The sequence below is a fragment of the Humulus lupulus genome, chromosome 6, assembly GCF_963169125.1.
Source record: "Humulus lupulus chromosome 6, drHumLupu1.1, whole genome shotgun sequence".
Lineage (NCBI taxonomy): Eukaryota > Viridiplantae > Streptophyta > Magnoliopsida > Rosales > Cannabaceae > Humulus > Humulus lupulus.
In genome coordinates, this window is record NC_084798.1 from 6,434,625 (window position 1) to 6,447,633 (window position 13,009).

Genomic DNA, 13,009 nt, shown 5'->3' on the forward strand with positions numbered 1-13,009 from the left:
AATATAATTCATTCTAATTCAACCCAATCCTAACTAATAGTCCTTTCCAATCTCACATACCAAACAAGCCGAAAGAGAGTTGAATAATTATGTAAGAGGTTTCTTATTGAACAAGGTTGAAAAAAGGAGAAACTCTAATTCTAAACTAATATGCAAGTTATATATCTAAATTTAAATATTAAAAGATAATTATAAAATATTTTTTTTGAATATCTTTATCATTAACTGTGAAAGAAAATAAAATAATAAATATATAAAAATGGAAAATGAAGTCAAAGTCTTTCATTATAATTTTTTTCAATAAATCTAGCCAATAAAAAAAAGAAAGAATTTTTTTTAATAAAAAATATGAAAGCAAGTTGGCAGCGAACGCTATCTTCTTTTAATAAAATCTCATCTACCTACCCACCACCCGACAAATCATTCTCCAAGCAACTCTTATTAGAGTTGCTCTTATGAGAGTTTCCCGGACATATCTTATCTTCCACAGATATAACTTTCTACAAAATCAATAAAACAAGGTTGATTGATTGCTCAAGTAGTAGTAGTACTGAGAGCAACTCTAATAGTGGCTACTCCATTAGTTACTTAACATCTCCAAATCATCCAAAAATATAATTTTTTATTTTCTCTCTTATCCACATCATTTTTTGTAACTTTTTTCATAAAAATGCTCAAATGATAAGTCACCCCAAAAGTTATATATATATATATATTTATATATATATGTGTACAATAAAAAAAAAAACCACTGTTGCCTAACAGAAGCAACAATGCTTAAATATTAAAGCTTTCCAATACTTAAAAAAAAAACAAGCTACCGTGCTTGTCAGAAAATAGTTAATGAGCTATCCCACGAGCCACCTCATTATGGCTGCTCTGATAAGTAGTAGGTGTTTGATTGATTCTTGTGATCACTCACAGAACCAAAATGCAAGCAATATTTAACCAAAAAAAAAAAAAAAGACTTGTAGTATGACTCATGTTTAATAAGTATTATTAACTAGGAAGTGATTTCTCCCCCAAAAAAAAATGATAGCAATACTCAAATATTTAAAATAATATATTCAAAGCCTAAATACTTAGTCTTTGAATAAAGTGTTCATTTCTTTACGCTTTATGTTTTATTGATCTTATTGTTCCATTTGATTAATCTTTCTTGAGTCTCATTGTCCTATTAAAAAAACAAGTCGGCAAAGCCTGCAAAAACCATCTTTTTTTGTAGTGTAAATAAATACTGGTGTAAAAATTTTGCTCAACAACACTTAACTAAGAAATTTATTTAATAAGAAGATAGAATACTAGTATTTACTTAGTTAGAAACTTACAGACATTGTTGAGTAATCACAAAGCTTAGAAGGTAAAGTATAGCTAGTATAGTTTTCACAACCAAATCATATTCACATTATGCATGCCAATACATCTATATGAGCACTCTGATTACTTCATTAGTAGAGAAACCATTGATTATAGTAGCCACTCATCATAGTATATATGCTATATATATATATTTATGCATTGTTATATGGTGTTTTCTCATATTATATGAAAGCATGGTCATAGTCATGATAGCAGAAGATCTTGTGGACAAAGCGAGACAGCCACTTTGAAGCTACAAAGCAAAGCAGTGCCATAGAAACCATGGCAGTCTTTAATGGTTGACCTTGTTTGGTTGCAGCAGCAGCATATCCAATTAGAGCTATGGACACCACTTGTAGTATTACTTCTAACACTTTGAAACCCTTGTATGCAGCATTGCAACTGCTACAGTTCACAACATGGCTCCAATACCTGAAAAGTGGTCAACATATTTTAGCTATGTAGTTTTAAGTATACAATAATCATTATATAGTTACCATATATTATATTACATTATGCCCAAAAGGGTATTTGAATATTTTTTTTATTGTATATATTAATATATATATATATATATATATATAAAAGAACGACTACAACGCATTATTATTTTGCAATATCGGTGCATCATTTTTTTATTTTCGGCACCTGGATAGATATAACCTCAATTTTTTTTTATATGACGTTATACATTGTAAGTATTTAGAATATCCTACAAAATTTTAAGAAATTCTTAATAGTTTACGAAGCTAAAAACATGGTTCAAACTGTCAAATTTTACACGCGTACACAAAAAAAACAAGCACGCGTATAACAGATAGTTTAAACCCTATTTTCGGTACCATAATTTATTCAGAATTTCTTGAAAATTTGTAGGATGTTCTAGATAGCTATAATGTACACCGTCATATAAATTTTTTTGGGATTATATCTATCTAGGTACCGAAAATAGAAAAAGGATGCACCGATATTGTAAAAAAATAAAATATGTTGTAGTCACTCTTTCTATATATATATTTATATATTTATAGGATTGATACCTGTCCATAAGCTGTTCTCTAGGAGGAGTTGGAGGAAGAGCTCCAGTGAATTTGCCTTTCCAATCGACTTGACCACCAGCATACTTGTTAAGCCACTTTCTAAAAGCAACCACATGAGCATCTGTCTTTGTTGGCACAAAACATGCTTTATGCCATTGTCCAATTCCAGCATCCACTATCTTACGCTCCTATACATATATATACACAAATTGACACAATGTTAATTATAATAAAAGTATCCAAAAATAAAATAAAATGAATTATATAGAGATATGTTTGAAGTTGGCCTTCAAAAACTTAAAATAGTCTTTATATATGTATCATTTATGAGAAGAAATTTATTTCTAATAATTTATTACTTAATGTTTGAATGCATATTTTGAGTGTCTTAATTGAATCTAATGCTGTTACTTAGTGAAATTTTGATTTTTTAGTAATGTATTATTATCAAAATATCAAATGAATTGTAACTGATTATTTAGTGAAATTTGAAAAAAAAAATTGATATTAAAAATAGATCTAAATTGATCGTGAAGGTAATTAATTACAGCTAGCTCTAAAAAAAAATTAGATCTGAAAAAAAAAGGAACCAGTTGTGAAGGTAACCGGTTACTTAGGCAGGCCTAGAAAAAAAATTAGGATCCAAACAAAAAATCTAAATTGATCATAATCGTAACTGGTTATAGCTAGGTTTGAAAAAAAAATCAGATAAAAAAAATCGAAGATTACATGTTGCATCATTTAAAATTGGTAATTAATAAATTAAGTTTTCAATTGTATCGTTTTTATATAAATGGTGTGATATGCATTTATTGGTTGAACATTAATTAGGAAAATATATGTTGATTTTTTGAGTGGATTTTTTTGTTAATTATGGAAATATTGCAAGTATATAATAAATATTTAGAATAGTTATTACCTCAAGATGTAGTAGATATGCATCTGAATCCACAATGACATTTAAGTCAATATGAGTTACCCATCTTGGGATTAGTCTGTCACACCAACGATCAAAGTGTCTTGGAAATGTTGGCATTGATTTGGTTAAAATTAATCTGCTCTTACCAGGACTAATTGGAACACATATAAATCCCAAAGCCATCATATCCTTTAAATAAAAACCAAAAGTAAAAATTTAAAATTACCAAAAGAAAATAGTGAAATAAACAAACCCATTCACAATCACATTCGATTATTAATTAGTTACCTTTTTGGTGATCTTATCTCTATCTTGATGTATTTTAAATGGCACAGAACTATAGAAAACAAATGGTGCAAAAAATTGGTTAAAACCAGGATCTCCCATTCCAGTAAAACCATTAGGGTTAAAATTTTCCAGAGTCATTTCCAGAGGTATGCCGCCTTCTCTATCAGCATTACCTATGGAGAAATACAAAAGTGGATTAGGTCATATGAATTCATAATATATTGAACACATTAATTGGAGAATTTTTTTTTGGCTTTATTATCCACTTATGGGTTAGATAATTCAACAGTGGCACATACCCAAAAATTGTATCTATGGAGAGTTGAACACAAATGAAAGGATCAAATATAAAAGTAAAAATTAATATAACAAATTTAGTGGGGCGTGTAAGAGCATCTCCAATGTCACATTTAGACCAAAAAAATGAGCAAATAATACTAGAATTGACCTCTGAAATCCAAGCTCGAAAATTTGTATAGATTAAGATAATGGTGACTGCTTTGTTTTTTTATTTTATTTTTTGTATATGAGAGTTTGAGAGATAGAGAGGGAAATCGTGAGAGATAGAGAGGGGGAAGACAATTGGAGAAAATATAAGGAAATTTATGATAGGGGCATTTTGGGAATCTAGAGAATATTAGGATAAAAATGTGATATTTTTTTTAGCTTAGTATTATTATGTTATACGATCTCATTTAATACATTAAAAGTCAAATTTTCACTTTAATTTTTATTAAAATTATATAAGAAAAATAAATAAAAGTTAAAAAGCTTTCAATTAATAAATTATATTAGTTGTGGTCATATGCATAAAATAGTGGTATCCCACTTCTCTTTAATAAGAGGAGGTCCTAAGTTTGAACCCTCTCCCAATATAAAAATAAATAAAAATTGTATTACTTAGTGTCAAAATGGTAAATAAAAAAGATAAAATTTACTCTTGGCCCATGCACCACTTTTATAGCACAGTTGGGGATGCTTAAGTATTTGATACATGAATAAATGCTAATTTTTTTTATTTATCATATTGTCACTAATTATTATAATTTAGTAACTGATAATTAATGATTAACTATATATATCATTTTTTATTTTTTTAATGACAAATTTCTTGGAGTACATAATTTGAATAATTAAAAATTCATTTTTGTATGTTCACCATAAATATTAAATTAGTTATTAACTTTTTTGTGCGATAATTTGCATCTTGTGCACAATTGCAAATAGAATAATGATATATACACCCAAAATATGCACCCAAACATTACACACAGTGACGTGTCACTGCCTTTTAAAATAATGGGTCTCAGTTTTAATAAATGTGATTGGCTATACTAAACTTCCACATCACTGTTTGTAATGTTTGAATGTATATTTTGGGTGCAAATATGAGTAATGATATGTGCACCCAAAATATGCACCCAAATATTACACACAGTGACGTGCCACTGCTTTTTAAAATAGTGGATCCCAATTTCAATAAATGTGATTGGCTAGACTAAACTGCCACATCACTGTGTGTAATGTTTAAGTGTATAATATAAACTTATTTTTTATATGCTAAATTTAGTACAAAATTTACATCTTGCATTAGAGATGGTCTTACCGGGTAGCCGTGTTTGCATCAATCCATAATGGGCATATGGAACATGTGCAGGATCCATAAGATTCTCAATCATCACCTCATATCTGAAAATGTAATATGGAAAGAAAAAAAAAGTGATAGTATACGGATAGTCTAGATAACATTGTTTTATAATAAATATATGTAGTAAAGGTGGATATTTGAAACTCAAACCTGAACACACTACAACAATATAATAGTTTTATGACTTTATTATTAAAATGGTAAATACCATTTTCGACTATGTATTTTGCAAAAATTACTGATCGGACTTTATGTTTTGTTAAATGACAATTTGGACTATACGTTTTGCAAAATGGAATAAAAGAGCACCTTATACCTATTTTTGGTAAAAAAAATTAATTATATAAGATGAATTCTCGAGTCGTTAGTAATACAATGAGTTTAGAGAAGCAAGGAAGTACATCGATGAACTAAGAATGAAAAATTATATTTGAAACTCTTTTGACTAAATTTGGGTATAAGGTATATTTTGTTCTATTTTGTAAGACACATAGTCCAAACTATCATTTAACAAAACAAAAAATCCGATCCATAACTTTTGCAAAACACAAGTTCCGAAATAGTATTTGCCCTTGTCAAAATAATTTTAACTTACCCATATGGAAACTCTCTACTAATTACTACTTGGGTAAATGAGGAATCATCTACTTCTGCAATGTAGGGTGGTTTTTTCTTCATAATAATATTTTTGTATTTGGGATCAGTGTTTGGCCAAAACCATACAATGCCATTCTGCACTGTGCTTGGATAAACTGAAACACATGCTCTCTTGGAAGTGTGAACCTGCGTATATATATATATATATATATAATCAATGATAATCTTCATTAACAATTCAAAACTGGGTATATATAATGTAGATGTAGTAACCAAATCACTTTGGGATGAATGAATCTATTAGACCCAGATATGAAGAAGATAATACATATCTAAATATATATATATTGTATTGTACCGGAGGGCCATCTGGGGGTGCTTGAGGGATGAACTTGCAGTCACCAGAGCCATTGAAGCACCAACCATGGTACACACACTGCAATCTCCCCCACTGATCGATCCTCCCTTCTGATAACGGAGCCAACCTATGAGGACAACTATCATCAAACACCTTCCAAGCACTCTCATTCTTGTCCCACCACACCACCACATCCAGCCCCATCACCTTCTTCCCTTGCGGTCTCCTCTTGTCCAGATCACAAACCGGTATGATCGGACACCAGTTGCTATACCAGTCGAATTTCTCATCTGGGTTTTGAGTTTCAACCGCTGGCTGAAAAGGGTCGGCGAGATCTGTCGAAACAGATGAAGAAATGGAAGTGAAAAGCTTGGAACTTGACACAGTACTCCTTTGATGACCAAATGATGAAAAAGATGATGAAGTCGGTGGTATTTGGCTAAAGTTGGAGTGAAAGAGTTTCTTGTCAAGTCTGGATGGAATAACAGTGGGAAGAGAGTGAAGTGTAGGGGTTGCTCTGAGAGCTACCATGGCTGGTTTGTTAATCAGAGCTCAAACACAACAGAGCTTGATGAGCTTGGCGTTGAGATCGATGGAAATGGTACGTTACGATATTTGAAGGTGGCACCCCTTTGGCATGACACTTCAAATAATTTAAAGATTTTTGTACGTGTTGAAAACGTGTAAAGTAGTTTAGAAGTTGAATGATGTGCATGATAAGAAGTATGCGGTTCTATGTCAAAACTAATTGGTGATGAGTAGACTAACTCATGCTTGGTGAGGAGAAGACTAACATACTCTTATGTATTGTTGAATGTACCTACACACTTTTTATGTAGGATATTTTTCTCTAACATCCCGTTAAGATGGTGTCTCGTTAGAGTTTTATTTAGCTCTTAATAATACCATATTAAAATGTGGAAAGTGGTTTAAAAGTAAAATAATGTATATGATAAGAAGTATAAAATTTTATCTCAAAACTAATTGGTGCTAAGTAGAATAATTCATGATGTAATATATGGCTAAATGTAGTCACACATTTTGTATGTGAGATATTTTTTCTATAACAAGTAATAAACATAATTGTATGAATAATTGTCTCAACCCTGCTCCCACCAATTAATTATTGAGACATTATTTAGTGGTCTAAGACTAAAAAAGTTTTGTACTTTTCCGTTACAAAGCATAGTGATAAAACACTTTCATCTTCTTTTTCCATTTTTATACATTTTTTTACAGCCATATATATATATGTCAATTCATCTTATTTTTAAATTTTTTTAAGAAATAACAAAGACGGTAGTCTATACATATTCTGACAATGAATAAATTTGCAGAGAAAAACTTCATTTATTTTTCTGTTCTATATTAACCATTTGCCTTTTCATCTTCTTCTTCCTTTTATTTTTTGTATGCTGCCTATCTTCATGGTGATACGAAATTTATTTATCCTTGTTTTTGCTTTATATACAAAAATGATAAAAAAAAAAATAATTACAAAATTAAGATAAAAAATAAGCGCAAATATGGTAACAAAAAACAAATAGACAAAATACAGAAGGAAAATAACAATGGCTAATAATATAATATAAAAAATGTTTCTTCATTAAAAAATAATAATATAAAAAGATATGTTTAAACCAGTGCTTGGATGATATTATTTTTCTCTGCAATATGAATTCATTGCAAGACCAAACTTTATTTTTTCATTAAAAAATAACTAAAAATGGAAGAAGAAGATGATAAAGGGAAAATGGTTTGTAACTGAAAAGTTAACGAAAGTTTTTCATCTTGGACCTTTGTTAGTTAACGTGTCAAACTAAATGATGTGTCAATATTTAATTAGTGGGACTGGATTGGGACATAGAAATAGGAACAATAGATTTTTGTTTCTATTTGGTACTTTAAGGTGCCCAGCACCACATGAGGTGACACTCCATGGTTGATTAGTGATACTTCATAATACTTATTAAATTCAAATGTGTGGAACTCGATATTAGATTACACCAATAATAGTATAATACATACTTGTGGTGTTGGACATCAGTAGTATCTCTTAGCATTTCTCTTCATTTAAAATGTTCCTATTTTTCTTTATGTGAAAGCATGAGAGCATGATACATGCTCTTCTAGGTCAACCTTAATTACTCAAATAGCATACATCCACAATTCTCAAACTGGAAAAAAAAAAATACGACTCATCTAAGAGCCTAAAATAACTGGAAACCTCACTTTGACACTGTATCGGAACACTAGAATCTCCTTACAGAGAACAATGATAAAGACCAATGTGTCAAGTGAATGAAACACTATACTATCCAAGATAGTTTCAAGACCAATTTGTGGTGATTTTTCTATACAAATCAAAGTGGTTCACCGACATAGAAAAATAAAGTTGCACAAATTTGAGAGGCACACCATGCTGCAAGTCAAGCTCTGGACCATGAAACCAACCATTCTTCAGGAAAATAAATAATGATGTCGACCCCAAAAGAGGCCCTCGTCCCACTGAAACCCACTGAAAATAGGGATCATGTTGCAGCCACCACATGAACAAAACCCCATCTCAATAATTATTGAGATATTTTATGGAAATACTTACTTAATTATTGATGATATTTACCACCAGCTAGTAATCTATATAAATGATATATAAATTTATTGCTATGTAACATTAGAAAAATATTATATATTAAATCAAGTCTATATTATACAAGAAAAAACACTTTTGACTTCTAAAAGAAAAAGAAAAAGAAAAAACACTTTAACTTATATATAAATTTAAAATTGGTTGAGGAGAAAGAGAAAGAGAAAAATGTTCATGTTGTCGCTAATACTACGGTTGAGGAGAAGAAGAAGAAGAAGAAGAAGAAAAGGAAGATCCCAACAAAGATAATGATGTTGATGATGATGAGATGATACGAAATAGTTGGAATTTTACATCAATTTTTTTTTTAATTTTATGGTTTATTTAGTTAAACTATTGTTAAATATATTTTAGATTTTATTTTTGTTTAAAATAAATTTATAAATTTTTAACAAAGTATTTTTTTGTGTTTTTATTTTGTTTATTTAATTCTAATTATTGAATTGTTCCGAGTGTTTTTTTGATCTACTTTTTAAAATTAAAATGTATTTTTAATTCATTTTTATATTTTAAAAACTATTTAATATTTTTTTAAATTTATCACTTAGACCAATTATAAAGTGACATGTGTCTGCCTAGTAAGAATTTAACTAACTATAACAAATGAGGTAGAGATAGTCGCACCATTTTAGCAACTTGAATATTTATTTTCTCTTAAAAAAATTAATAATTTAGAAATATTAAGTATTTATACTATCATTTCTTCTACTAAATATAATAACAAGGGAACCAATTTTAAATGTAACAATACATAAAATAACACTGTAGTACTTTTTGAAGTCTATCAATTTAGTTTAATATCTATTTATATATAAATTTAATCAATAGTCTAATGTGTAGGTTAAGAATATTTTCCATAATATCTTTTTATATTTATAAAGAAGTATTATCGAATACATTACGATAATATTTATTTTGTATTATTTTAAAAAGTTTATACACTTAAATACTGTTATTAATATTTTAGTTTTCATATTACTTTTTTTTCCCACTTATATGATAGTGTTATCAAATATTGCTCCTGAACTATTATTATATCGCGCGTTCTGATCTTTTTAAATTGTTAAAAATTTCTTCTGAAATATTCATATTGATGTAAAGTAATATTTTTTTTAATATAATTTAATTTTAGTTATAAATTTGAAAGTTAGATTTTATTTTTGTAATTGTTTTTTTTAAATCTAGTTATACTTTTTTTTTTTGTAATGTATCAAATATGGTTTAATTTATTAATTTTTTTTAATATTTAATTTATTAATTTTTAATAAGATAATAAATTTTTTAATTTAAAATTACATGCGTGGCTCTGACGTGGCTAAAACGCATAAGTGAGTAAAGAGTTACGTCAGCATTCTGTTAGCTACAGTAATGAAAGTTAATAAAAGTTTTACTTTATATCAATGTGAATATTTGAATGGAATTTTTAACTCTCTCAACAATAAGGAGGTAAGATATAATAATAGTAATAGTTTGGGCTAAAAATTATAAATAATCAGTGTATTATTATTCCATCATTCTTATCAAAGAAAGAGTATTAGTGCTTCCCTCGGTCTTGAAGTCGATTTCACCAAGTGAATTCTCTTAGCGCCACCAGTCATATATTTTTAATGATGAAAGTTTATGTATGTAATTATAGGAATTCAATCATTAAAAAATTACAAAACAAAAGCAAGAAGGAATATGAAGCTTTTCAAAGACACTGCCACTATACCTATAAATATTAATTAAAATATATATGAATGAGCAATAATATTATATAAATCTTGCGATGCACTGTAGCCATGAAAAGTAGAGATAAAGTAGAGAAGCCTATTATTCATTATCATAAAGTAGAGGCAAGATTCTATAATTATGGATTTCGAGGACAATATCTAAATGACAAACGATAGAGGTTTTTTTTTATATATATATAAATATTGGACAATTTTTTTACAAAGGCTCCCCTTTAAGCCTTATTGATAGGACTCTTATTGTTTCTCGACCCCTGAACAGTTTTCGGCGCAGTTTTTTTTATGACCATGTATATTGTAGATATTTAGAGTATCCTGCAAATTTTCAGAAAATTCCATATAGTTTATAGTACCGAAAATTATGTTTAAATATGTTGTTTTCCACACGCATAAAAAAAATTAATCACGTGTGCAACAATATGTTTGAACCTATTTTTCGGTACTGTAAACTATTCAGAATTTTCAGAAAATCTGTATGATGCTCTAAATAGCTACAATATACACGGTCATAAAAAAAAATCGTGCCGAAAACTGTTCACGGGTTGAGAACACTGAGAGTCCTACTAGTAGGGCTTAAAGTGAAGCCCCTATAGGAGAATTCCCCTATATATTATATTTATATATATATATATATGAGTAATGATATATGCACCTAAAATATGTACCTAAACATTATATATAGTGACGTGAGAGACTAGCTTAGCTAATCACATTTTATTAAAACTGAGCCCACCATTTTAAAAAGCACTGCCACGTCACTGTGTGTAATGTTTGGGTATAGATTTTGGGTGCACGTATCATTATTCTATATATATATATATATCTTCTATTTAATAAGTGTGTGGATAAGAGAAATTTTTTATTTTAACGGTTTTTTATTTTTTTAATGTTAACTTTAACAGAATATTCTATATTTAACAAAATATTCTTATATTTACGGTAGATTGTAAATCCTTAAACTTAAATAAAATAAAATAAATAATTAAGAAATTAAAATATTATATTTTTGAAATATTTTTCAATGATAATTATTTAAAAATAATAAATAATTAAATAAATTAAAATAAGATATTTTTCAGATATTTTAAAATGATAATTATTTTAAAATAATAAATAATTAAAAAAAATTCAAATATGATATTTTTGAGATATTTTGCAATGGTGATTATTTAAAAATAATAAAATCATACGTTTTATAACTTAAATAAAATTTAATTAAACTTAAACTCACTTATTAGAATAATATCATATTAAACATATAATATAATCTACTGTGAATTATCAACAAATTGCTTTTTTTTTTAAAAACCTAGCAAGAAACTTAAATTTAAAATCCACATATAATATTTAATATTGCATTAAATATATAATATATAATCTCTTGTTGTCACTCCCAAATTCAAAAATTAGAACAAGCATAAACTTAAACAAAAATAAATAAATTATTTAATTAAAATAGGATATCTATTTCAAAATTTATATGAGATTAATATAAATTTAATAAAAATAATTAATAAATTTTATAAATAAAACTAAGCAAACGTGAATATTGCACGTTGTTTGTATCTAGTATTTATATAAATGCAGTTGGGTTATTTAAAAAAAACTTGTTTTGTTTAATTTTTAAATACTAATTTGGCAAGTGAAGTGTACTAAATTATATATGTAATTATATATATTTCTATATATATATGTAAAAATGTAATATTTAAATTATGTAAAGAAAATATATAAATTGAATAAAAAATATAATATTTAATTGATATAGATAAAAAAAATAGAAAAGCTGATGAATGATATAATGTAAAAGTTAGAGGTAAAATAGATAAGGTAGAATTTTGGTGAGGTATTTTGAGAGATAGAGTAGAGCATCCATTAAGAGTGCTCTAATAAATTTCCACAATGTCTCATAAGGTCAAACTTAGTTAAGAAAAGTTAGTCAAATACATAGGGGTGCACGGTGTAATATGTCGGCCTTGAGGGCTTGTTACAAGCTAGGATGGGTGCACGCGAGGGTGCAGGCTGGTGGGCATGCTGATGCCTAGTTTGTATGGCAGTGGCATTTTCGTAAATATCTTCAATATTGCCCGGAAATGGACGGAACTTGGTAGGTTCCATATTAAAGGGTCAATGAACGCAATGGTATGATCGGATTTGGGAGATTCGGAGAATTTGCGAGCTGAGAGCCAAATATGTCTCCCAAGTAAAAATCATATATGTTCATGGTAGAAGGCTAAAAGCTCAAAAGACTCTTTGTAGGGGGAGCACCTAGTGTCAGCTCTCCACCACCCCCTAGCGCAGGTGCATCAAGTGAGCTACTACTAGTTGGAAGGACTAGTAGGGCGGGCATACGAGGACCACGAGGGGATTCATATGTCTCCTTGAGTAGGAGTACTCGTGGACATTACCGGGCCGCCCCGATA

At 28.6% G+C, this 13,009-nt stretch overlaps 1 protein-coding gene across 1 annotated transcript; it reads right to left on the reverse strand.

Moving 5' to 3' along the window:
* Positions 1 to 1,353: 1,353 nt before the first annotated feature.
* LOC133781540 (protochlorophyllide-dependent translocon component 52, chloroplastic-like) lies at positions 1,354 to 6,833 on the reverse strand. The gene is made up of 7 exons (XM_062220575.1): positions 6,210 to 6,833; positions 5,850 to 6,037; positions 5,213 to 5,295; positions 3,607 to 3,779; positions 3,319 to 3,507; positions 2,400 to 2,587; positions 1,354 to 1,791 (listed from the first exon to the last, which is right to left on the reverse strand). The coding sequence occupies exons 1-7, from the start codon at positions 6,738 to 6,740 to the stop codon at positions 1,542 to 1,544; spliced, it is 1,602 nt and encodes a 533-aa protein (XP_062076559.1). The 5' UTR covers positions 6,741 to 6,833; the 3' UTR covers positions 1,354 to 1,541.
* Between the last annotated feature and the right edge of the window lie 6,176 nt (positions 6,834 to 13,009).